General features: G+C 51.0%; 1 protein-coding gene across 1 annotated transcript in view; it reads left to right on the top strand.

Moving 5' to 3' along the window:
* COL9A2 (collagen type IX alpha 2 chain) overlaps positions 1-22,858 on the top strand; it is a 49,269-nt gene extending 26,411 nt beyond the window's left edge. Inside the window, exons 13-32 of the mRNA XM_019512244.1 lie at positions 274-327; positions 2,535-2,588; positions 3,365-3,418; positions 4,208-4,261; positions 5,540-5,593; positions 6,387-6,440; positions 7,038-7,091; positions 8,593-8,637; positions 9,404-9,457; positions 10,179-10,232; positions 11,151-11,204; positions 13,826-13,897; positions 16,107-16,142; positions 16,820-16,864; positions 17,154-17,186; positions 18,667-18,813; positions 20,309-20,363; positions 20,449-20,637; positions 21,046-21,123; positions 21,934-22,858. Coding sequence (XP_019367789.1) covers positions 274-327; positions 2,535-2,588; positions 3,365-3,418; positions 4,208-4,261; positions 5,540-5,593; positions 6,387-6,440; positions 7,038-7,091; positions 8,593-8,637; positions 9,404-9,457; positions 10,179-10,232; positions 11,151-11,204; positions 13,826-13,897; positions 16,107-16,142; positions 16,820-16,864; positions 17,154-17,186; positions 18,667-18,813; positions 20,309-20,363; positions 20,449-20,637; positions 21,046-21,123; positions 21,934-22,139 — 1,446 coding nt within the window. The 3' untranslated portion in view covers positions 22,140-22,858. The remainder of the gene's footprint in view (positions 1-273; positions 328-2,534; positions 2,589-3,364; positions 3,419-4,207; positions 4,262-5,539; positions 5,594-6,386; positions 6,441-7,037; positions 7,092-8,592; positions 8,638-9,403; positions 9,458-10,178; positions 10,233-11,150; positions 11,205-13,825; positions 13,898-16,106; positions 16,143-16,819; positions 16,865-17,153; positions 17,187-18,666; positions 18,814-20,308; positions 20,364-20,448; positions 20,638-21,045; positions 21,124-21,933) is intronic.
* Positions 22,859-26,651: the final 3,793 nt, after the last annotated feature.

Genomic DNA, 26,651 nt, shown 5'->3' with positions numbered 1-26,651 from the left:
GAGACAGAGGGGCACCTGCCCCGGGGCTGGCAAGCTGGAGAGGAGGTTAATGGAGCTGACAGTTCCCACGGTCTGCTTTGGGTCTCCTGCTTTTCCCATCACTGTGTGGTTGGTTGGGCCTGGGCTGCTCCACACCAGCCCCAGAGCCCCCCTGGCATCCCAGGAAGGTCCTGTGCTGTGGTGGGGAAAAGAGGCCCTTGGGCCTCCGGTCTCTGCCGCCTACTCCAAAGACCTCCCTCGTTGACATCTCTCCTCCCTCCTGCTTTCTCTCAGGGTCCCAAAGGCGACGTGGGTGTTTCCGGTGAACAAGGCATCCCCGGCCCTCCAGTAACGTATTTATTTCCATTGATTGTTGTCACCTCTTGGTGCTTTTGACATGGACTTCTTGTGGGGAGGGGTCACTGCCACTTATTCTTCCTCCTGGATGTTTAGGGAGCGGGCTCCACTTGGTCTCCCCGAAGGGCCCAGCATCCCCACAACCTGATCCACCTCCTCATTAGGGGCATGGTTCAGGCCAGGGGCTTGGAAACAAGAGAGAGTATCCTCGTTCCTGGTGGCCAGTTGCTTTAGCTATGGTAGGAGGAGAAAATCTCAAGCGATGGACAGCCGTCTTGGCCATTGACAGATGATGAGATCTCAAGCGATGCTTGGCCATCTTGGCCATTGACAGGAGGAGGGTGACAAGGGGATCTCTAACAGCCCTGGAGTCTGAAGTCTTCTGCTTATACTGAATGCAGTATGAACAGGGGAGTTTACATCCAATAATGCCATCCAAACAGCTCAACCCTATGGAGATTGAAGGGTTTTGCCTCTCTGGCCTTGATTTCCTTGCTGGGCCTGCTGCTATAGGAAGGAATGAGAGATTGAGGAGTACAGCACTGGGTGGGGAGTCGCTCAGGACTCCTACACACATGCTGTATTGCCCCAGACATGCCTTGTCCCTCCCTTGGCCTTACTTCCCCTGCCTATCCACTGTGATGCTGGCTTTCCATTGGGATACAGAGATGAGGCATGCTAGATAAGAGCCAAGTGTCATTGCTAGTCCTCCAGTGTCCCACAAGGAGACAGATTCCTGAACAGCTGCTGCACGGCGATGCCTTCTGTTCACTCCCAGCCTAGGCAGCGAAAGGCTCTGAAGCCAATTCATCATCCCCCAGGCCATCTGGTTGTCTTCTCCCTTATTAAAAATCAAGAGTCCCTTTAAAAGGCTGTGGGTCCAGTTCAGAGCTCACATGGGTTGGTGTGCCTCTGGTCTCTGGGATTTGGCCAGCATAACAGATCTGCATCGGATCTGCATTGGTAACACAGGTGGCTGTGCATGCTCAAGGTGGTAGTGGTCTTCATGGAAGGCCTCTTCTTCGGATACTTCTTCAAATGAGCTGAAAGGCTGGTACCTCAACACATGGAAGGAGTTCATCTGTTGCCTTCTAGCACATGAATGCAGGGTGTTTTTCCATGGGAGGTCTCTGCCTTCCCCCTCTCATCACAAGGGGAGCTAAAAGCGAAAGGGGTTTCCAAGCCAGCTGACGGGAGGTTGCTCGGCGTCCTCAGCTGTCTGCACACTGCAGCATTTCAGGTCTTCCCAGCCAAACTCTCTGGCCACAAAGGCATAAAACCCTGCTCCTTAGATTAAGGGGGAAGCTCTGCAGGGAAGGGGCTATGACATGGTCCCCTACCAGTGTGTGGCAATAGGGATTCATTTACTTCAAGTGCTTTGGTCCGTACTGGAATGACTCAAAAATAGCATCTGAAAATCCTTTATCTGGTCTTTATTTCCCCAAATCTTTCCTTAGTTCCCCAAGTTCATCCCTTTTCCTGCCTTGAGGGGAGGCAAAGGTATGATCCTGGCTGTGGTTATAATAACCAAACCTTCCTGCCTGGGGCAGAGATGTGTGGGCATATGGCGCCAATAGATGGGATTTTGTATGACAAATGAGTGAGCATTAAGACAGGCTCTATTTTTCCATCTCGACGGGGTGGGATTCTGTTAAGTTGCCATGAAATTGCTTGGAATCGGTACTAACCCGCGAGAGGAGAGCCCTGACCTGGGAGCCAGGGCGTCTTGATCCTGACATCAGCTCTCTCTGTGACTTCAGCCATGCAGTCCTCAAGTTCCTTCCTGCCTCGGTTTCCCCACAGACAAAATGGGGCTTATCCTGCCTACCTTCTGGGAAGGATTAATGCCTTTGTGATTATTGAGCGGTTTGATGATGAAAAGCAATTAACAGGCCCAAATCCCTTTGAAGCTGGTGGGAGTTTCACATGAGCAAGGATGACAAGCTCTGACTCACGGATGCTGTTACATCGACAGCTGGGAAAGGGCATCGCCAGCGGCTGGCAGAGTTTGGGGGGAGCAGCAGAATCTGCAAATGTTTGGGATTTGGCAGGAAGGACGAGTTTCCAATCAGTTTTAGTAATCATCGTCTTGTTGGTGGGAGGACGGGGGTGGTATTGTCACAGTCCCATTGCTCCTGGCATGTGGTCTGATGCAGAGAGGTGGCAAATTAATCCTGTGTGTTTTCTCTTTGGCGCAGGGTCCTCTGGGACCCAGGGGTTACCCTGGCATGGAGGGTCCGAAAGGCGAGACGGTAAGCACCCAGGGGGCACTGGGACCACAGCTCTGCTTGGCTGCATTATGCCCTGCTCCAGCTGGCTTCCTCTGGGTAGGGATAAGGCATTGATGCCAGGGGAGGGCCTGAGAGAGAGAGCAGGGGTGGGTGGATGCTGGGTGGATGCTGGAGTCAAGCCTCCTTCAGCTCTTGGAAGAGAATGAAATCTAGCGTCTAGAGCAGCGATTCTCAGCCAGGCTGCCACAGTACCTTGGGGTGCCTTGAGATCCTTTCAAGGGTGCCACAGGGTGCCATACAGTGTTAGCACTGTTGGGTGTGCAAGCATGAGTCACAAGATAACCTGGAGATTTCAGGCAGGAATGCAGTGTGAGAAAAACCTCTTGCCCTGTTGTGGTTTTTCTGAGTTCTTTGTAAGAGAAAAATTGCTTTTTTATTTCTCTGTAGTCAAAAAATGAGGGAAAGCTAAAACTTGGTATTTCCCAAGGGGTGCCTTCAGTCTGAAAAGGTTGATACCCACTGGTCTAGAGCAAGCAGATAGGGGGGCTGAATTCTCTGATGCAGCCCTGCCACAGGCAGCTCCCTTCCCTGTGCTGTGCCTCAGTTTTACCACCTGTAAAATGGGGGTCGTGGCATTGATCCATAGCAGAGAGCATGATGCAGCATAACTGTCATCACCATCATCTGAATGCAGCACAATTGTCATTGTCATTGTCTGGACAGCATTGTGGCTGTCACTGAACAGCCTCCCATCCACACCCTGACCCAAACCCCTCCTCCTTGTGCTCTGTTTGCAGGGACCCAGTGGTTATAAAGGAATGATTGGCTCTATTGGAGCTGCTGGAAAGCCGGTAAGTCCTTTCCCCTCCCTCTCTCGGAGTTGCTGCTGTGAATGGAGGACCGGCGGGGCTGTAAGGGACTTGCTATCGTAGGCCACCACATCCTCCATCACCACTACCCCTACATTAGTCCTTGCTCCTGGGAACATCTGTGCAGCCCAGGTGGAGTAAGGAGAAAGTCACCTACTAATTCCAAAAGGGAAGGCCATTGGCCTAAAAGACACCCTTGTAGAATTAAAGCGAGACCCCCAGCCTAGATGTGCAAGAGCCAGGACGTTTCCCAAAATCATCAAGTCCCCCTGGAGCACCACTTCCTCCCAGGGCAGCCACAGTCTGCAACCCCCTGAGAAATCTCTGGGTCAAAGCACCTTTGCAAACCCTGGGAAGCCACAGACATGAGTGGAAGCAACATCATCCCTGTCTCTGTGAAGGATCCCAAAGCAAATGGCTTTAAATGGGTGGCAACGTGGCCCACTGGAATGGGCACCAGGCTTGGACTCGGCAGATCCGTTCCCAGCTCTGCTGCCTGACCCTGGGCAAGTTTCGTGTCTGCCTTGCACTTTGGTTTCTCCTTCTGTATAATGAGGATGAGGATGGTGATCTCCTTTGTAGATCTACTGCTGAAAAGTGCCTATAGTAGCACTCAGGGATCCTTAGCAGATATACAGAGCTGGCCCGGATCTGTGCATAGTGTTCATCCCTCCCCTTCAGACTGATCCTGTTCACTATTGCCATCTAGACAGGGTGATGGATGTTGGGAGTCTTGCAATTAAACCCTTCTATATTTCCTTTCTTTTATAGGGTGAGGAGGGACCCAAAGGGCCCCCCGGGGGAGCCGGCGAGAAGGGAGATCTTGTAAGTGAAGGGTTCCCTTGAAATGTGCTAAGGGGCCTCCTGGGTTAGTGCCTGAGCTGTGTTTTCCTGGGCACTGCAATGCCTCAAGCTCCTGTCCATTCTACCTATGTAGGTTGTAGCCGTGTTGGTCTGTGTCCAGGATATGCCTGTGTCCATTATCCCTGCAGGCATATTTTCCACTGGTTTGCACTTATGCACAAGTGTCTGTGTACTTGGGATGTGTTACCTACAGAGGTATCCTGCCAGGTGCCATCTCATATATAGGAATGGGTGTTTTCACCCTTACACATGTGACATGAGCTGTATCTCTGGGGCAGAGGCGCCTCAAGCCCTTGTGCTGTGGACATGGTGTCACTGTGGATGGCTTCCCAGCATTGCCTGCTATTCTGGTCCTGGTATCCTCAGCTTTCCCCCTGTTTTTCCAGTCCTGGGTTTCCCAAAGCACCTCTGCCAATTCCCAGCAGCTCTGGGCTGTAATCTCCTCTGTTTTCCCAGTGAAAGCCCTCTCCAGAGCAGTGTTTCTTTTTGTGAGAAAGTAAGCCACCCTCTCCCCGCACCTCTGAGTGCCCTGAGCCCAGCACCTTGCCGAGCAAGGTAGTGCAGCCCTGGTTCCACATCCGGAGGCTCAATTAATGCACGATGCATCCGGCATATGTCTGCTAGCTGCGGTGCCCTGGCCTGCCCCCGTCTCTGTCTGGTCCAGGTCTTTGCCACTGCTGCGGCATAGCTGGAAATGCCATCAACTCACTTCCCATGCAAACAGGATTAAGGGATTAGAGACCCCCCACCTGGAGCAGTGCCTGGGTAAAGGGAGGAATCCTACTCAAGATTGGTGCCCAGGAAGTAGCTTCGCACTGGTCTGTGCCCACTCCCCTGCCAGCAGCTCCCTTTGCCCCTACCCATGCTCTGGTCAGCACAGGTACCTCTGAATGCTGTGGACCGGAGCTGCCCGGGGTCTGATCTTCTTGCACTCATAGGAGCTCCAGGCCTCCTGTGTATGCATGAGTGTGAAGATATGTGTACAAGCAGGAGGGGAGTTGGGCAAATCTGTACCTGTCTAACCCTGGATTAGGGCCTTTCTCTGCTCTCCTCTGACCCCCTCCCACCTCCCCACACAGAATGCAGGGGTGAAATCTGCCCTGTATCCCATGCAAGGAAGCTCCTCCCCTGCAGGCAGGCTGCAGATCCCTGCACTGAACCACTGGGGTTTGGTTAATGTCCCCTGAGCTGCTGAGCTATCAAAGTAATGCTTGTTCTGGTCTGGCTTGTTTCCTGCAGGGTGGCCGTGGCATCAGGGGACCCCAGGGGGACCTGGGCCCCAAGGGGGAGAATGTAAGTACAGTCCCTGTCTGGATTCAAGCTACTGGCTTTGGTGCAGCTGCAGGGGAGGGGGGTGCAGGGTGGGGAGTCAGGGAAGTGGCTCTTGGATGGGACTGAAACCCAGGGAAGGGAATGGATGTTTCAGTATTACCTCCTCTGTGCCCATCTCTGCACCCACCAGAGCCCGTCTTGTCCTACCCCTAGGCAAAGGCTCTCTCGATGCTGTGGCTAGCCAGCTCATCCGCTTAGGTCCCGTGCCAGGGGGGACACGTGTGTCTCACCTGCTTCTCCCCTCCCTCTTCATGGATCATCCTAAAACCTCTCCCCAGCCAGTCTCTGTCACTTGTGCTCTGCTCCGTGGTGGGCCAGAGCATCCTCAGAGGGGCTGCTGTTCCCCATGCCTGCACCAGCTGCTCTGGATTGAAGGGTGAAACCCATCATTCGCACCTGATGTTCCTGCCTCCTTTGGGGTTGGAGGGTCTTCTTCTCCCCAGCTCCTTACTCGCATCATCTTCTCTGTGTTTGGGGCTGCCCTTTGTGTCCCATCCTGTCCCCACTACCACTTGTCTTTACACCCAGGAGCTCCCTGCTCCATGAGCAGCTCCATGAGACCTCCAGAGAGGAGGCTGCAAGGTGATGCATCCTGCTCTACCAGCCAAGGACTTCCATTTTTCCCAGGTCCCCATGTCCCTGGACCTGGAGCAGGTCCTCCTCTTTCCCCTGGGAGGCTCCATGCTTTTTTGAGAGTCCTGACCCCCTTCGACGACATTATTATGCAGTGACGGTTCCTCTTTCTTTGTTGCAGGGTCTCCCTGGGATTGATGGTAAAGATGGCACCCCTGGCATCCCTGGTGTGAAGGTGAGATGCCAGGAGGGGGTTTCAGATGTCTCTAAATGTTCCCACATTCTCCCCGGCATCTGTCTGTCTCAGTGTCTCTTTGTCCCTTTACAGATCAGAAAGTTTCTTCCTCCGCCTCTTGTTAGTCAGATTCCCCCCAGCTAGAGTTGCTCCTTTGCAGACCCTGAGTCGCCAGCCTTCAGGTTGCTGGTGTTCGGGCCTGGAAGAGAAGGGGTCTCTGACCTGGGATCTGTGATGGGCATCAAACGGTTCAGTGTCCCTGACACGGAGGCTGATGCTGTGCATGACCGCTGGCACCCAGCGTCCCACTGGGATCCTTGTAGCTCAGGCTGGGTATTCTGGGATACTGGGAATGCCCAGGTGGGACCCCCTTCTAAAACAAGGGGCTACCAGTGGGGCTGTTGCATGGTTCTCCCCTTTACATTGCAATGGTTGCATGTGGAAGTGCTCTGGCCTCATCCAGCTCAGACTGCCCAAAGCTCTTGAACGCTTATCCCATCTGCACTGTGCTCCTTCAGCCCAGAGGGCCTCGATCCCTTCTGTGATTTGCTTTGCTCTTGGCTGCTACCCAGTAACAGCTTATCATCTCCCTTGCAGGGGAGTGCAGGGCAGCCGGGCCGCCCAGGACCACCGGGGCACCGAGGAATGGCTGTAAGTATGGGAGCCTCGAAGCCATCCCCAACCAGGCTGTCACAACCTTCCTTGTGGTGTCATTGGGCCATTTGAAGAGAGAAAGTAGAGTGGAAACTTATAAAGCATAAAAGCTTATTATTCTCTGATGTGAAAAGGAGAAGAGACCAAAGGATCTTCATGCTCCTTAGGACCATTTAGCTGCTTTGCTATTAGAAGGCTACTTGTGACCTGGTGGCCCCTTGAGCAATGGTCTAAGGCAGGATTCATAGTCCAGGCAATCTCCCAGGCAGGCAAGTCTTGGGACTGTGGCCCAAGCAGTTGGGAGAAGACCCCAGAAGACCTTCATTCAACCCCAACTTTCTGAGATGTGTCCCACCCTACATTTTGGCTTTTCCTATTTATTCCCAGTCTGCAGAGCTCCATCCCAGCAGCACCATGCTCTTCTGGCAAAGACCTCTCCCTCCCTACAAGGGGAATCTCAAAACACCTGGGACTGCATCTCGGGATGGGGACCCCCTCCATGGGCAGGTCTAGGATTTTGAAAAGGGGGGTGCAGATGGTGTGGTGCATCACCACATATAACGCAACGTATTTTTGTCCAGGAAAAACGAAATTAGAAGCTTTGCTAATACGCTAGGGGCCTAAGGCTATGATATGCAGTTTAAGATCAAAGCACAAGCAAATACAACTTTAGTGGAACATGCATGAATTTACTATATCATACATATAAAGATACAATGAACTAGGCAAATATAATCAGGTGTTTCTTTCATCCTGTAGTCACTTGAATTAAATGTACATCTCTTTCAGATTCATAAAACAAAATCTAGCCTTCTTGAGTTTCATTGAAAGTTATTTCCACACCTGAGTTAATGTTTCCACACCTGAGTTAAAGTTTTGGCTAGACTTAAAAACAGGCTGCAGGGCTGTGAAATGACTGGAGGCAGCTGACACAGCAGAATTGCAGAAGGAAGAAGAGTTGCATTAGAGGAACATTCATACCATTAAAAAGGAGAGCTGGTCATTAACACCTGTGCAATGAAGACTATGAGAGGAATCAGGTTAATTGTAATGAGCCGTGAAGTCTAGTGACCTCCTCACTGCTGCTTGAATAAAAATGCTGCTTCTGCTGGCAGACAAGGCTCTTTGGGTAAACCCGAGATCTTTTATTAGACTAACTCAAATAGTTGGAAAAAATCTTCTTTGCAAACTTTCAGGTACAAATCATGTACCCGAAAGCTTGCAAAGAAGAATTTTTCCAACTATTTGAGTTGGTCTAATAAAAGATCTCGGGTTTACCCAAAGAGCCTTGTCTGCCTATGTCCTTAGACTGCTGCCGCTGCCATGCACTTGGTTTTAAACTTGGGGTGGACCAGGAATCTAAAGGGGGTGCAGCTGCCCCCCTGCACCCACCCCAGATCCATCCCTGACCCCCTCAGTCACCCGTCCAAAATGCACGAGGAGGGCAGTAATACCCAACACCCTCCACACAGTAACTAACCCGGGTTTGTTTCGGCAGGGTTTACCAGGCCAGTCTGGCACCAAAGGCGGCCCAGGAACAAAGGTGGGTGAGAAGAGCCTTCTTGGAATAAATAACCTCTTTGAAGGTGGGGTTGGCCTGTGGGCTTTCTCTAACTCCCAGCCCTGCAGCTGGAGGCTGTGATGGGCATGCTTGGTGCGCAGGAAGACCAAATCTGTCAATGGATGGAAACAGATTTATGACCTTTTATTTATCATTTTCCTTGCTGGCTCTTTTGACCATGGCATTGCTCTCTTTTCATCCCTCCACGTTCTTCCCTTTCTCCATCACATGAACCCTAAGTTGCTAGTCTTCACGGTCAAAGCTGCCCCCCACCTCCCCTCCCGGCCTGACATCTCTCGTAGGATATTGAGAGATCAGCTTTGTTTCTGTTGGGCCACCAGTGCAAACTTCCCTTGCCCACTGGTTAAGTGGTCAAACATGCCTCTCTGTGTCTTCTCATGTGCTGCCCCTCCTAGGTGGGCAAAGCCCCTTGAAAACATCCACAGCACTTCCTCATTGTCCTCCTCCCTCCTGGAAACTCCCCATTGCCAGGATGCCTACAAAAATCTTTACAGGGACAAAGCTGGTGATGTGTTGAGGACACTACTTCTCAGGTTGGCTTTGAGGCTTTCTTTTTACTCTCTCCTCTGCCTCTTTTTTTGAAAGTAGAAGGTACGTTTTTCTGTGCTATGTTTGCACAGTGCCATGCACAGCAGGACCATGGTCCATGCCCGGGGATCCTAGGCACTAGCGTGCGACTAGGCCTCAATACTACGTGCCATCAATTTTGTCTCTGCATCATTCACAGGGTGAGCCAGGTCCCCGCGGGCTGGCAGGAATTACCGGACCTCCGGGGCAAATGGTAAGTAAAGTGATGCCGTCTGTGTGTGTTACTGGGCCCCTCTGGCTCCTTTCCCATCTATGCAAGAGGGAGAGCTCTTCCATTCCTGCCTGTGTTAGCTTTTCTTTCTTCTTGGAGCTTCCCCGTGGATTAGAAAACAACATCAGCCCCTTCCCCTCGCCCCATTTCCCCCCTCCCACTGTTTGTGCAGTCTCTGCTGCAGAGAGCAGGCGCTCCAAGCCCTGCTTGCATGGCTGGGGCGCGAAGTCACCCGGGAGGTGGGAGGAAGCACAGGGACATTTTCAAAAGGATGCTGAACCCAGGCCCAGCCCCACATTGCATCTCATGCATACTCCACTGGGCTCAGCCCGTTGTCACATTCTCACTTAGCCACAACCTCCACAACCCCTGCTAAGACTTTGTGCCCTATTCCCTGGTACCCAGAAGCTCCAGGATCCCTGCCCAGACCCCTGAATAAGTCCAGTCTAGAGTCCTAAATAGCTGGGGGGTCTGACGTTGTTGCAGCCCTTCACATGGGTATGGCTGAGAAGGAGGTGCCACGCAGAAATCACCCCCATGTGCAAGTTGCCTGTGGAAAGCCCCGAAGGGCAAAGGAGTGCATGGGAATATTGAGAGAGGTGGGAGATGGTGGGTGTTCCTGGAGGATGCCTGCAGAGCCCTGGATGAGCAGCAAGAGGTGCTGCAGCACTAGCCCATCCTAATAAGGATTTCTTTTCCACAGGGTGAGCCCGGACCTCCAGGTGAGCAAGGGCCGCAAGGTGTCCCTGGGCTGAAGGTGAGTCCAGAAAACATGCCGGAGCACTGGCTAGTGGTTGGGGCAAGGCAATGGGATCCAGACCTCCTGGACCCTCTCCAGGCTCTAGGAGGGCACCTGGTTTGAAAGTTAGCACTGGGGGTCTACAGCTAGGACTCCTGACTTCTTTCTGAGATCTGGGAAGGAGCGTGCTCTTGAGTGCACTCAGGTATTGTGCTTCAGTGATTGTTGGAGCAAGACAACGGGAGTGTGGGGTTGAATTCCTCGTCTGGATGGGAGCATGTTGCACTGCTTGGATGTGATGTTTTGGGAATCAGGACTCTCAGTTCTGGCTTTAAGTTGCCACAGGACCCTTGGCAAGACCCTGCCCCTCTCCACTCCTCTGTTTTCCCTGTCTGCAAACTGGGTGTAATCCTTCCCTGTGCAATGTGGGGCGTGGGGAGTTTAATCCATTTGCAGATTGCTCTGGCTGAAACGCATCCCAGGAAGGGTAGACACTCTCATTTGCTCAAGGGAGCTCCCACACTCCTGTGGTTGAGACCTGTTGCTGTTGGGGAGAGTGGATACACAACTACTGAGTGGTGATAAAGCAGGAGCTTGGCATACATGGGGAGGGAGCTGCAAGCACAGGGGGCCTGGTTTCTACCCTACCCAGCTCTGCCTCCCAGGCAGCTATTGCTACACACCTGAGCACCTGGCATGGGAAGAGAGGACGGGCAAGCTGGGGTTAACCCCTCATTCATGGGGAAACCAGGTAGCACCCCTGCACTCCCTCACTGGTATTTAGGAGAGGGGCTTGTGGGGACTGTAGGTAGTGGGGTGGGAGGAAGGGGCACAGCCACAGAGGCTGTGCAGAGGCTGGAAGGTGGCAGTGAAATGATGGGGAGAGTGCTACCAGGCATAATCTGCTCAGGACCCACTGCTCTTTCCTCTCTGCAGGGCGATCGGGGTGAGCGTGGTCCTGTGGGTCCCCAAGGTGTTCAGGGGAAAGTGGTGAGTATGGCATTGCTTGCATGCACACCCATGTGCGCATGTGCATGTGTGTGCGCATGTGCGTGAGTGCATGCACGCATGCATAGGTGCGTGTGCATACAGCAACTCTGGCACCAAAGCCTTGGCAAGGACATGGAATTTCACCTTTTCCTCCTCCTCAGACAAAGCCCAGTGCCCACAGGGCTTAAATGGCTCAATCAGGCTGGGCTGGATCAGGTCTGTAGCTAGAGAAGGGTCTCTGTGGAGCATGCGCTGGTGGTCCATGTGTATCGCACCTCTCCCTAAGCAGATCAGCTTGGTGCAGCTTGTCAGCACTCCTGGCAAAGCCAGTGTCTCTGCAGACAGACCAGCTGCTCTGAGTCCCTTGCAAAGTTACTGCCTGGCTTCTGGTCCAGAGTCATCCTGGCCAGAGGAGACCAACAAAGCAGGAAGAACGCAGCTTGGTTTGAAGTTCCCAGGTGGGGCAGGACACTCAGATCTGTCTGTACTTGGGAAACTGCATCTGTTTCATGTGCATTGTTCTGAGGAGGAACAACCGCCCCCCTAGCCCAAACCAGCATGGCCACAGTGCATTTCAGCCCATGGATGGACATTGAAATAACCATCCGAGCTTGCTTGCCAAGGCAGTTGTTGGCCACAGTCCTACTGCATTGCAAGGGCAACTCCCTCAGTTCCCTATGGGTACTGCATGAGGCTGGGGTTAGAGTTGGGGGTAGATGCAGTGTTAGTGGGATCCCATAGCCTGCACATCCACATGCCTGGACAGGGCAAGCCTTTTGAGGGGAACTTGTGTGTCAGTGCCTCATTAGCAAAGTGGGGTCGACCTCATGCTCCTGCCAGGGTGTCTGAGCACTGGCCTGGGATTCAGGATCCTTGCCTTCTAGTCCCTGCTCTTCCATTGTGCGACTTTGGGCAAGTTTGTTTCCTTCTGCATGCCTCAGTTTCCCCATTCTATGATGTGGGAATAGCAATGCTGATCTCCTTTGCAGAGGTAGGATAAAAGATATCACCTGCAAAATCCCATGCCTCTCCTTTTGTAAAGCAGAGAGGAGAAAAGCTGGGAACTATTACATGCATTATGTACCCTCTGCACCTGAAAGCCAAAGGCTGGGCATGCAGTGCGCTCGAGACTGCCTCCAGCTCCATGCGGGGACTAAGTAGCCACAGTGATGCTGCTGTGAGGACTCTTCTCATGGCGGGGCCGGAAGGCACCACGCAGTTCGGTTCCCTCTGCACTCAGGAATCATGACTGCACCACTGAGGCTCAGGCCTGGGGAGGTTGGCCCTTTGGGAGCCCTGGTGCATTTTAACTGAGCCAACTGGCGCGCTAATAGGAACGCCGGCATTAATTGTGTTCCGGCCCCAGAAGCCTCCTCCAAGCAATTGAACCTGAAGGGGGAACAGAACCAGCCTGGTGCCTGCTGCGAGTGGCCAGACAGAGCCCGAGGATTAGCCAGCAGGACTGAATTGCTTGAGGATTAACAGTCCTGAGATGCCAGTTATGTGTTTGCAGCCGGAGCTGGGAGTGGAGCCTCCTGGGAGAGGGGTGTGCTGCAGGGAGGGGGGGTTTTGCCTTTGCAGATTTTTCTGCTGGTCTCTCTGCAAGGTGCAATGGAGGCTGTAAGGCTGTTTGGCAGGGGGAGGGCTGTCCTGTCTCCTGTGGGTGGCCTCGTAGACAAGAGAGACTGAGAGAAAAGTCCTCTCAGTATCTAGCAAGTTGAGTGAATAAAAAAAGTCTCCTTAAATGAAGTCCAGGTCCCTACACAGAAAATGTGGTGACATGACCATGCATGTAGATTGTGCCCACCTGCCTGAGACCCTGGGCATGTATTCTGCTTGCTAGCTCATGCCAAAGTTGAGAACGATTCATCTTCTCTGCCATAGAGGTACTGTATTTTCTCTCAAATAACACACAGTTTTCCCTCAAAACGAGCTGCTGGGAACTGCAGTGTGCATTTTTTGTGAGAAATATGGTAAGAGCAGTTTCTGCCCTTAAGGGCAAAAGTAAAATCTGCTTGTAACTCACAGGGAAAAGAACAGCAAGCAGACTTGTCTCCCTGGCTGCTGGTACTTGGTTCCTTCCTACAAGAAAGAGCTTTTTAATTTTATTCTGCCTTTCAAAAGCAATGTACATATTATATTCCAGGGCATGTTGTATGCAGGAAAATATGGTACTCCTGGCACTGAGGCTAAAGCTAGGACACCAGAGGGATGACCCATATGGTGGGGATGATGCTTGCCTGGACCCTTCAGCCCTGCAGCGCACGGTGCTCTGTTAATAGGAGTTTTGTCTCAGACTTCTTCGCAAGCCCATTGTAGCGCAGACCATTTCATTGCCTACCTTAGGGCAGCATCTGGAATACATAGGTACAGGAGCCCCCAGTTACTGTTCCTGACTAGTTTCCTACTCTTATGGGTTCAGTACCCCAGCAGTCTCGAATACGCTTAGTTGTTTTTTCATTAGCCACCACCATGGGCTCTGAACATGGTTGCGTTAAATTTAATTTTTGCATTCCCAGCTGCCTGTCTCTGCTCAGTCATCAGGGAGTCTTCCCCACTGAAAGTCTGTTTCTTCCTCCACAACATTAATTCTTTCTTTCTCATGTTGTTTGGATTTCCAGGGATCTAAAGGGGAGCAGGGTCCTCCCGGCGTCCCAGGATCCCAAGGCCTGCCAGGTGTCAAAGGAGACAAGGTAAGGTCTTGAAATTCTTGACTGAAGGGAGGGAGATCAAGAGGGCCGAGGGCAAGAGCAGAAGGGAAAAGAGATCCATGAGGTTTACGGGGGCACAGTTTGCAAAGAGCTGATATACTACAGAGAGGAATGGTTGCCCCATAAATATATACCCTGGTTATGATAGATGGACATTGGACACAATGTGTGTGGTCAGGGGATGGGTGGATATGTGGTAGACAGATTCATAGATAGCAGAGATGTTGGGGGATGGAGATAGTATGTGCCTGTTTGGTTCGTTAAATTGGAAGGACAGATAGATAACAGGATAGAATTGATGACAGCAGATCTGGATGGATGGTTGCATACTTACTAGTGGATACAATGAGGGGCAGATGAGCAGACATCATAGATAGGTGATATATGATGGTGGATGGATGGATACAAAGAGTGGATGGATTGATAAGGGTAGGTGTTACAAGTGAATGGCTGGAAGGGGTGGATGGATGGATAAATAGCACTGAATGTACTTGGTCAGATGTACTTTTTGCATTGATTTTTACTGATACCAGTGGCTCTTTTAAAAACTTGCTGCAGGACATGGTCTTCACCAAAGCTAGCACCAGGGGCAGATCTCTCCAGAAATGGGAGAGACCTTTCCTGAGGCTGTTGTGAGAATCTGTTTGGCCTAGGTTCAGTTTGCTCAGGGCATCGCAGGGCTGCTGCACAGACAGTTTGCACCACTGCTAAGTGAGAAATGCCTGTTGACGGCACCCGGTGTGGTCTGGAAACATTGATCTCTCCTTGAGTACAAGCGTAAATGGCAGCTTCAGTGCAAAGCAGGAGGGAAATGGGGCTCAGTGCTCTTTGAGGGCTCCTTTCATGCCTGTATTTTAGGGCTGAGAGTCCCAGGGAAAGGGAAAACTGCCTGGAGAAGAGCAGAAGCAGCATGATGGAAGAGAAGGTGGCAGTGGTTGTGTCTGGTGAAGTCCTTTCTTTCTCCATGCCCTCCTACCAAGCTCCTCAAAAGACCTCCCTGCACTGTGATAGATGCTGCATGCTGGGCTGCAACAGAAAGAGCCCTGTCTGGAGAAGAGCAGATGGGGATTAGCTTCAGAGACTTCCTTGGGAAAGAGAAGGGAATAAGAGCTGTGCAGGCCGCCCAGATCCAAGAAGCTCTGCAAACCAAAGCAGGGGCCACCCCTGTGCTTGGGACTTTGGGTCCATGTATGTCACAGCAACACGGTGCTTACTCTTGCCACTAAAGAAATGAGCCTCACTCACCTCCTCCTGTTCACTGTGCACCAACCCCAAAGTGAGGGTGGCCTGGATCGGCCCCAAGCAGCTGCACTTAAGGCTGCTGGAAGCCTAGGTCATGGTGCCACGGGTGCTTCTCAGGGCCCGCTCCCCAGCCCATGGGCACCTGCTGAATGGGAGTGGGTGGGCAGCATGTATTTCCCCAGTGACATGCCCTTGACACTAATTAAAACCTGAGAAACAGGTTTTATATTGTGCTTCTGTTCCCACTTCACCTGTGGGTTAAATAACTCTCGACTCTTGTGGATTAGGGTCCAGCTGTCCCCTGGGACAGAATGGCCTAGAGGACTATCCCAGGACCTGGTGGGACAGAAAGCCCCAGGCTCTGATTTCAGCTCACACAGGCTTTGCCTGCTTTCTGCTGAGCTTCATCTGTGGGAGGCTTGCGGCAAAAAGTGGAGTGGCAATTCATCTGCACAGGCAGTTGTTTACAATCACATTTGCGCTCAATTAGCCTCTGATTCATGAGCCTAATCAGGGATGTGGAGACTTGATCCAAGGCCTCTGGAAAGTTTCCCGCAGACCTCTCTGGGCATGGAAAGGATCAGACCAGAGACAGCTTAGTAAGAGTGCAAATAAATGCTGATGTGCAGCTGAAGCTAGGTTTTCTGCCCCACTTATTGCCCAGATGACAATTTGGCCTTGGGGCTTGGATTTAAAGTAGTGCACTGATGGCTTTAATGCCTACCTCTAACAAGGCTGGGTAGATGGATGGAACTGACTGCTACAATTAGTCTGATGCAAAACCTGGGATGGGGATTTTAGGGTAGGTACTGGTCTTTGAAGTCCCACGGTGTGTCACGAGCCCCTGCTCAGCCCCTTTTGTAAAACACTCGCAGTGCAGCTGCCTTTGTCGTCTCATGCCAAGGCACAAAGACCTGGATCCTGATCACTCTCTTCTCTCTTTGTCCAGGGCTTTCCAGGAAAAATTGGTTCCAAAGGTGGCGTGGTAAGTATCTGAGCTTCTTGCTGCTCTTGTAAGCTGCTTTTCTCGGGCTTGAAGTCTGTAAGGTTCAAAAGTACTGGCTTCTGTGTGAATGGTGAACTTGCTTTCAATGACTAACCCAAAAGCTTCATGGGTCAATGGCTTGGCTTCCCTGTTCCTGTCATTCTGTATCAAATGCCAAGTGGTTATTCACATCCTAGAAACATAGGTCTTAACTGCTAGTGTCTACAGAGCCTTTATTACCCTACACTTGACAGCAAAGCAAAGAACAAACCCCTAGAATAAGTCAGAAATGTTTTAATGAAATAGCTGTTCATTAGAAAATGCCGATTTATTGAAAGAGAAACAATTTGCACTGTAATTTTCATTCCTGCTACAAGAACTTTGCACAAAGGACACTTAAACAAAGGTGTCTGGTTTGTTTGCTTTCTTATGGGCGCTGCAAACGATTGGGTGCAAAGTCACAAATCTCTATCCATGTAATTGCAGCTGCAAATCAGGTACTTGGACATCTCACTGTCTTAAACTGCATTTGCAAGTAACTGAGCACGTGAGATTATAGCCTCCAGACAAGAGACTCAGCCAAGCAAAAATATGGCTTTGTGTGTGCCTGCAATTGTCTTCTCCATGGTGGGGGCATGAGATGAATTGTATTGACTGACTCTTTTCCTCCCATGTAGGGAGACCCTGGCGTGGAAGGTCTTCCCGGGGAGAAGGGGGAGAAGGTAAGAAGCCCTTCAGACAGCTTTTGCTCCTGGTTTGTGAGAGACATGTGCGTGACAAGAATGCCCCCAGAGGACAGTGTCGCTACACCCCAGTGCTATTCAATGTCTGAAGGTTGCATGGACCCTACTGATGGCTTAAGGGCATGCCGATGTGCCCAGATGATCCACCAAGAATAGGGGTGGGTGCTGACCCTCTGCTGCACAGTCTCCCAGGAGACAGTGCTCAGCAGTAATCCAAGAGCTTGTGGCAGTACTTCACACCCATGTTCCCTCTTTATTTTATGTCTAGGGTGAATCAGGTGAGCCAGGACCAAAGGGGCAGGTGAGTGCCTACAAATCTGTTGGTTCTTGGGTGTCCAAGGGACCAGTAGGGTTTGCTGCTGGGGTTTTGTGGAGGGCTGGTGGGATGGGAGGGAACTAGCCTTTGTCTGTTAGTTGCTTTCAGAGGGGTCAGTAAGGCTCTACCTTGGGGCGATCCCACTGGGGTCTGTGGCGGGCTAGTAGCAGGTGCCGCTGCGCCTGAGCCACCCATCTCACTGTACCCGACCACCTTCCAGGCTTTGAGCGCCTCCCTGGGGGTGCCTTACATCTGGCCGAGTCCCTTCCTGGAGCACACCCACTAGTCTGGGGGTAACATTGACATCACCCAGGGTCTGGAGTGATCCTGGTTCTGCACCCCCTGGGAAACACAGGCCTAGTAGCCCTTGAGGTTACTTGACCCATTTCATGAACTTGGGGTGCTTCTCTCAGTCTTAAGCACAAATAGTGGTCTCCCTTATTCAGCCGAACCAAGGGGATCCCAAGGCATAATCTAGGTCCATTCCCAATAACTCTCCCACACTAGGTACAAAGGAGGAACTTTATTGGTTATAAGGAGTAGGTTTGGAATAGGGTACAGGGTAGAGCAATATCAGAGAAGGCCCACAGATCAAACTGGCATAGCTGGGTAGTCTTTAATCACGCATCTGAGTTACTGTAAGCTATATATCTAGTTAGACCTCAGGTAGCTTACTCACAAGCATCATCCAGAGGCAGGTGGAGATTCCCTCTGGAGGCAGGCCGTTCACTGGTCGAGAGAGAGCGAGCAAGTTTCAGATGGTCCAGCTCTTCTCTCTCTGAATTTTCATCACGACTACTGACTCTCCTCCTGGGCAGTCCTTAATTTATATAGACCTTGTGACCTCATTTACCCGGTCCAATGGAGGCCAGCACCTGTTGGCTGCCAGCCAACCAATTTGAAATGCATCACTGGTTGCTGGGTAGACTGGCATTGCTTAGAACAATAGGGAGCCTAAGCCCCCAACCCAGGTATGTGATGCCAGTCATGTAGGCAGAGGGAGCAGGTTTCCCCGCTCCCTCAGGAATGTAGCCAGTTCAGGTTACCTAAAGAGATGGGATGTCTGCAGGGTCCATTTTAACCAAACTATCACAGAGCAGAGTTTTTGGGGAGAGACAGAGGTGGCCTTCTGCCACAGGGTCCCGTGGCCAAACTTCCATGTTGCTCTGCACAATCTCAGTCTAGGGCTTTATCCGAAATGGTGGGCTGTAAATTGAATACTGTTCCAAGGGCACTGGAAATCGGTGCCCAGTTCCCATTGAGAAGATGCTGATAAATGCAGCTGCTGCTAATAAGCCTCTTATTTGGCAGCCTCAGCCAGGAGCATAGATGGATTTTGGTATCTTGAGGTGCCCTCCTCCTACATGGCTTCTGGACTGGGTCCACCCACAGGGTCCAGAGCCTACAATGCAAGACTAGCCTGAGATCCTCCAGTTGCTGATTCCTCTCTCCTTCTACATTGCAGCAAGGCATCCGTGGTGAGCCTGGCTTTGCTGGTCCTTCTGGTGACGCTGGCTCACCTGGTGTGAGAGGTTACCCAGGCCCACCAGGCCCTCGTGGGCTCAGTGGAGAGCGCGGCGTGCCAGGAATGCCTGGGCGGCAAGGCATGCCGGTGAGTGACCCCTTCATATGTGGTTTGTACCCTCTACAGCAGGGGTAGGCAACCCCCAGCGTGGATGCCAGAGTGTGGCACTCAAAGGCATTTTGCTTGGCACACGTGCCTCTGGGTAGATGGTGGAGAAGGGGCCAGGGCTATATGCCAACAGCAAGGATCGGGCCCCTTGTGGCTCCCCTGTCATCCACCCCTGGCACACCAACATCTTACAAGTTGAAGTTATGGGTGTTTTCGGTGCTCTGCCCAAAAATGTCACTGACCCCTGCTCTGCAGTGTGGGGAGCACATGTTCCAGGGTGAAGCGTGACTTTGATCCACATGAAAGGAGGAGTCCAGCCCGCGATGCGGGTGGAGCCAGAGAAGGGACACGGGCAGGCAGATACAGTGTGCCAGGCCCTGCTCCACTGATGTCACAAGACAAAACTCCATTGATTTCAGTGGGAGCAAGGACAGATGCTGTCTGGAGATAGACAGACAGCACACGCTGGACACTCCTAAGCGAGCTCCCTGGCTCTTGCTGATTTAGTAGGCATGATACAAGAGTACCCTCTTGTGCTCAATAATGAGCAGTGCAAAGGCAGGCACAGGGCTGCATAACTGCTTTGCTGCAGCTCTGCTCTCTGGAGGTTGGGCCTCTTTTTATTTCCATTGGGCAAATGCTTCCAATGTGGGTGCTTATTTCTTATAGCACATGGTTTTCATGCACATGTCAAAGGCTTAGCTGTAGATGGACTGGAGTCTCTCGACTTCCACATGCAGCATGTTAAAACTTGCAACTGGCAATTAATAATTGCTAATATTAGTACAACCTCAAGGTGCTTTCCAATGCACAGGCGAAGCTGGGGAGGCTGAACAAGGATGCATTCCTGCCCTCCATGGGCATGTACGTGAGGAAGGGCTGTTTTTGCCGTGCATGTGTTTTTTCACTATGGGTATTTCACCCTGCGCAAAAGAGTTGAGGTGAGACACTATCCAGGGGCTCAAAGTAGGGCTTGGATTTTGCCTTAAATTTACAGATCTCAAGAAGAAAAATTTACAACAAATCTTCAACGCTCAGGTCTGCCTGGGCTGCCAAATCCAGGATCAGCACTAGAGGGCACAGCATACCTTTTATCTTAGAACTTTATGTTTTCCCTGCTAGGACCCTAGCATTCCTTCCCTTTCAGCTGCAAGGAGGATAGCGTGGTTATGACCCCAATACCTATTTGTGACTGTCCTACCTGGTAGCAAGTCATTCGTAGGTGGGGTTTAAGACAATTGCCAGCCCTGTGTTACACAAAGATCAGTCAAAGGAGCAAGCTGCTGGATTTCCATGCTCCACAAAGTAGCAGTTGCTCTTGATCCCCTTAGTGGGGGGCAGCACAGCCGATAGGATGCCATTGCCCAACCTGCCCGTGGGTTGTGACCCCGAACGGTATAGCTGGGGAGTGGTATTGGTCTCTGTTTGTTGGGCAGCTGCATCTCTGAGCTTCTCTCCTCTCTTCTGCTCCCAGGGCCGGGATGCTGGGGACCAGCACATTGTTGATGTAGTCTTGAAGATGTTGCAAGGTGAGTAGAAGCACTGCCCCTGCTGGGTGACGGTCCCTGTGGCTCTGCAGGCACCAACCCCCCTTGCCTTGTGTCTGCCTTACAGAACAGCTGGCAGAGGTGGCAGTGAGCGCCAAGAGAGCAGCTTTAGGTGAAGCTGGTGTGATGGGACCACCTGGTCCCCCAGGGCCCCCTGGGTCGCCTGGTGAGCAAGGCCTGCATGGACCCCCTGGACCACGTGGCATCCCGGGCATTTTAGGAGCCATGGGGCAGATTGGCAACACTGGGCCCAAAGGTAAGTGCCACTGCTCCAAACTGGGATTTCTTCCCCAAGCTATTTTTGGATTTTATTTTTGCTAATTTTTTTAAATTTAATACTCCCCACTATTTTCAATGTTGATTGGTCAGCTTCGTCACATGATGCAACTGGTCTCTTCCCCCCTCCTCCTAACAAATGCAATGTCGCTGTGGATTATAACAGCCTCAACCCCCCATCCAGCACCTTGTTTTGTCTCTGTGTGGAAGCAGGGGCTGCCTCTTCCTCCTCCTCTTCCTCATTCGGTCCTCAACAAGCTTTCAGCCCTCCGCATCCTGTACCACAGCAGGCAGGCAGCACAACCTGCTGCCCCTTGCACCCTTTCAAGAGACCTGAAGCTATTGCTTTTATGGTGCATTCACACCAGCCACCTCTTGTTTCACGCAGGGAAGCGAGGAGAGAAAGGAGAGCGTGGAGATGTTGGACGTGGACATCAGGGCATGCCGGGACCTCCGGGAATCCCAGGTGAGCCCGCTGCGCAAACCTGACCACTACACAGAACTGGAAGGTCAAGATTACTGTAGTACAGATCATGAAGATGGAAAAAGGGCTGGTAGATCAGCTAGTGAACGATGGACCCACTTTCTGGTGCTGTGTCCCATCTAGCTTTAAGTCACATAGCTAATGGGATCTCCCGTTCCTTCCCCAAGATTGACATCCTAGAAGTGCTGGAGCACGAGGCTGGGAGCGGTACAAGAGCTCCTGGTCATCTGTATGGACCTGCTATTGGGAAGGAGCCGGGCTGTAGACACTTGAGAACAGCTCTGACTCCGATTCCTTCTAGCAGAGGACAACTCTCCAGCCTGCTCCATGGCACCCCTTGCTGCTCCACTCCTGGACTCCTCTCGCACTGTTTTGCCAATACTCGACTCTCCTTAATCCCCCTCCTGATGCTGCCCGCTGAGCTCAGCAGGTGCTGTCTTCTCACTCAACACAGGAGCTGAATCCAAGAGTCAGAATTATGGCTGTCAAAGGAACCCATAAGACCTCTCATGCAAGGGGGCATAGATACCTGGGTACTTGATGTTTAGGTATAAAGATGCTTTGGCCAGTCAGAGAATAGCCTACTGCCCTGCCAATAGTTCATTAACTTCCCAGTTGGGGTACAAGCAACTCCCATGGAAGAATTAGGCTTGTTCCCTAGAGAGATCCCAATCCAAAGACCAGTAGACATCTTTCCATTGAGTTCAGTGAACCTTGGATCAGGCTCATAGTGAGAGGACTGCATCTTAGAAAACAGACACCTGGACCTTGAGTATTTCCCTCTCATTCTAGGTCTTCCTGGCATCCCTGGCCATGCCCTCAATGGCAAAGATGGAGAGCGAGGCCCTCCTGGATCCTCTGGGCAACCAGGACGACCTGGGTTACCTGGGCCGGTTGGTCTCCCCGGATTCTGCGAGCCCGCTGCCTGCCTAGGAGCCTCTGCTTATGCCTCGGCACGTCTGACTGAGCCAGGAGCTGTCAAAGGACCTATGTACTGAGTGATGCATGCTGGCATCCTGGGAGAAATTAAATGGGAACTTTTATCGACCAAGCTGGCCAAGCACCACCAAGACACAGCTGGTCTGGGGCTGGAAACCAAAGAGATGGGACACTCCCAACTTGTGTAAAGCAATATAGATGGGGAACCTCTACCTACATGCCTGGGCATCAAAACCACCTGCTCTCTTCTGGTAGGAGGGAGACGAATGGTTACTAGGGAACATACAACTAAAGGGAAAAGACATCATTGGGGACTGAATTTGACATGTAAAAACCCCTCAAACACTTTAAAAAAAAATCACGGTAGGGGTGAAAGCCAGAAGAATAAAATTCCTTTGGCTCCAATGTTATGTCCTCTTCATTAGGGCTCATTAATTACCTCAGTCTGACTGCCCATGCCCAACTGTCATTCTCCCCAAAAGAAATAAATTGCCTTTTTCTACATATTCTCTTATTCTTCTATGTTCTATTTTGTGTGTAGGCAAAAGCTTATTGTTGTCTGTCCCCCCTTTTTGTCCTAGTTGTTTTCCAAGAAGAAGAAAAAAATGATGGTTGCCTATTTAATGAAGTCTCCAGCTCCAGCCTTCTTTAATGTTGGACACTTCCCAAACTGTAAATCTGTGTAACATAGGATTATTTTATAATTAAGAATGAACGCATACATCCACTTTTTAACAAAATGGACAATAAAATTGAGACAGAAGGTTAATTAACTTAATTAACGCGTTGAGGTTTATTTGAACAGAATAGGAATTCGTTGCCTTGCAAGTTTTGTTTTTTAAGAGAATATTTTCATTTATTTCGGTGAGGAATCGGAGGGGTTCACTACTTCCCCAGTGGAAAACAAAACTGAATCCAGGCTCTGGATTAACTTCATTAACAGGAATTATTTATTCTGCATGTGCCCCGTCTCAAAGGAAAAGGGGCTGTTTCTGGAGCTGTCCTCGGTGGTGACCCAGGAAGCCTGGAGTTGCAACTGGAACGTCTTTACTCTTGATGCCCTGTGTGTTAGACTCTAATAAATTTGCACAGCTGCCCACAAACTAAAGGGAGGTGGTGGAATTATTTTTTGGTTGGACTTAAATGGGCAGAATTTTTGGTCTTATTTCTATTCTTGATTTTTTTTTTTTTCTTTCCCTTCTAACAGAAAATTATGGTTCCTTTGCTGCTGAAAGTCCCTTGGAGATGAATGCCTAGCTAGTCTTTAGCCACAGAAGGTGCCTGGGGTTACATGCACACAGTCTTTGGCAAATCCAGGGGCTCGCCCTGTGCATCCAGGCCAGTGCTGTATGCACACAATCTCTTTTTTCCAGCTCTGGGAAACATTTGATCCAAACTGAAAGTATAATAAGTTGTTGCAGGTAACTGGAGTAGCCTCATCAATTTACACTGGAGCAGCTGCATGCTCTGCCTCTCGCTGCCTGTCTGCCATTATTCAGCTCTCTAGAGCATCAGGGGAGGTCCAGCTTGCAAAGACTGGAGCAATGCAATTCACGTCTCTGCAATCCATGTCTCTGTGCAAACCATGTATCTGTAATTTATTTTGCTTTGTTTTTGTTAGAAATGAACCCGCACACAGAGTTCAAATTTAGGCTTTTCCCAAGGCTTGGAGATAGTTACAGGCATGCTGGCTTCTAAGCAGTTGCTTTATAGCATGTTAACAGCATTTCTCAGGTCCCTTTGAAGGATCGGACTGCAAATCACTGACAGTCAGAGTCAGTTAAGTTAAGTAGGGCTGCCAGGGGAAGCAATACGAGGCAGCAAATGTGCAAGGGGAGTGACGCCTGGCGGTTCAGTCTCGTGTCAGGGAAGGGCAGAGTGATTATTACATCCCAGCATTTTGCTTCCAGCCCCTGGGGGTATCCCAGCATTGAAACCAGCTCAACCACCAGGCCTCACAGAGCTCCTGGGCTGACAATCAGGACAACATCTTTGGGCTGGCTTCCCCAGCTGAGCCACCAGCACGGTGATCTTTCATTGCTGAGAAACTCTGTCTCATCTTTTAACTGCCTTGTTTATCAACCCAGAGCGGGAGCGCAGAGTGAGGAGGAGTGGGCTTAGACAGGGAAGCTCAGTAGACTGTGGCTTCTTATTTATGGGGCAAATCTAACTCATGATAGAAGCGGAAGGTCACGTACTACATCTCAAATGCCAAATGAGACGAGTTCCTTGGGACTCGCTCTCACTCCCACTGGATGCTGTCCGTGTTGCACAGAGCATCCATTGCAATTGCTTCTGATTACCCTTCCCTCACATGTGCTGTCAGTTTAAGCAGATTTCAGGGACTGAATGAACCCTGGAGACTGGCCTCTGTTCCCACTCCATGGTGGAGGGAGCTCCCCGTGGGCAGTGGGTCAGCCTGCTCAAGAGACAGGGCCTAATATCTGTCAACAAGCAACTTTTCAACATGCTCTACATCAATATACTCTTACAAAGGTCAGGGAGAATTTCCCTCTAGGACGGTACATGGGAGGCACATACTGGTGTCAGCAGGTGGTAGAGGCTGCATTTCCAATGCAGGTCTATCTACAATTCATATCTATATCTCCACATATAGCCCAATGACCATTTGTTGACAATTCATATCTATATCTCTGTGTATAGCCCAATGACCAGCTATTGGCAATTCATATCTATATCTCTGTGTATAGCCCAATGACCAGCTATTGAGCACTGGCATCAAGAAAGAATTTTCCTTTGTCTGGGCATGTTTTACCCAGCAAACTCCCTGCCACGGCAGAGGCCCAATCCAATGGCAGTGCCCTCAGTTTTGCCTGCTCTCTTCCTGGGGCACATTGTAGATTTTGAGGCCTCTGGTTTTCTGTATTACAGATCCCAGGTCTATCCTCTAGCACTGGGTGGTGCTGGACCCGTAGCACAGAGAAGCATCACATCCCCAGGGCAGGAAGTGGGCACAGCTGAGCTCTGAAGCTCAAAGCTCTTTGGTGAGAACGACCTACTGGTAATGGCTGAGACTGAGACACAGGGGCATGACATGCCTATGACAGGTCCTTATCTCTCCAATACTAACATAGCATCAAGGAGTCCCAGCCATGGACCGGGAGTGTGTGTCTGGTGTTTTATGAACACAGAATATAAAGGATGTCAAGTACTTGATACTGAGTGAGGGATGTACAAGCAGAGGTCAAGGTCTGTGCACTGATGATTATAGTCCCTGGGTTTATAGTTTCATAGTTTCTAGGGTCGGAAGGGACCTGAACAGATCATCAAGTCCGACCCCCGCCCTGGGCAGGAACGAGTGCTGGGATCATAATACCCCAGCCAGATATCTATCCAATCTCCTCTTGAAGACCCCCAAGGTAGGGGAGAGCAGCCCCTCCCTTGGGAGCCCATTCCAGAGCCTGGCAGCCCTAACCATAAAGTAATGCCTCCTGATATCCAGCCTGAACCTGCTCTCAGTCAATTTGTGGCTGTTATTCCTTGTTATCTCAGGTGGTGCCTGGGGGAAACAGAGCCTCACCCAATTTCCACTGGTCCCCCCAGTGAATTTATAGATGGCCACCAGATCCCCTCTTGGCCTTCTCTTGTGGAGACTGAATAGACTCAGGCCCTTTAGTCTATCTTCATAGGACCTGGCCTGCTGCCCCTTGACCATGCGAGTGGTCCTCCTCTGGACCCTCTCAAGGTTAGCCACATCCCTCTTGAAGTGCGGTGCCCAGAACCGGACACAGTACTCCAGCTGCGGCCTGACTAGCACCGCATAGAGGGGAAGCATCACCTCCCCGGACCTGCTTGCGATGCATCTGTAGATGCATGACAAGGTGCAGTTAGCCTTCCTGACTGCTTCCTTGCATTGGTGGCTCACGTCCATCTGGAGTCAACAATGACTCCAAGATCCCTTTCAGCCACTGTGTTGATGAGGAGGGTTTTCCCCAGCCCATAGGTGTGTTGCTGGTTCCTTCTCTCTAGATGCAGCACCTTGCACTTGTCTGCATTCAACTCCATCCTGCTCTCATCCACCCACCTCTGCAACCTGCCTAGATCTAGCTGGATTCTGTTCCTCCCCTCCAGTGTGCCCACTTCTCCCCCCATCTTTAAATCCAGCCTGCCTTGAACTCATCCTATAAAAAGCCCAATAAATTCTGGGAGATGTAGTTTTAGACAGAAGCCCTTGGGAAGTGTAGTCTCAGATCAGGTGATAACAGTTATATAGTAATTAGATGAAGGTGTTGGGGGGAGGGTGGAGAGGAAACAGGTGGGGCAGCTGAAGTCCTTGAGAAGATCCTCCTGGAAAGGGGAAATGCATGGCAGAAAGTAAGCAATGAGCCCCTAGAAAAGAGCCTGGGCAGCATAAAGGTGCAGCTTTGATCACCCCAATGCTCAAAATAATGAGTAGCCAGGGTGGTTTGGCAAAGTCTTGTATTGGAGATGCTAGACAAGCTTTTGAGGCCCTTCCCTGGGCTGGGAGAGTAGCTGGAGCTGAATGCAAACTAAGCCAACAACAACAAAAGAGAGGCTTTTAAGTAAAAAAAGATAGATTACTTGCTTCT

Source organism: Gavialis gangeticus, unplaced genomic scaffold (assembly GCF_001723915.1).
Source record: "Gavialis gangeticus isolate Ggan-Ray unplaced genomic scaffold, GavGan_comp1, whole genome shotgun sequence".
In the NCBI taxonomy this organism is placed as follows: Eukaryota; Metazoa; Chordata; order Crocodylia; family Gavialidae; genus Gavialis; species Gavialis gangeticus.
Note: the sequence above shows the minus strand (reverse complement) of the source record. Positions and strands in the feature narration are given on the sequence as shown.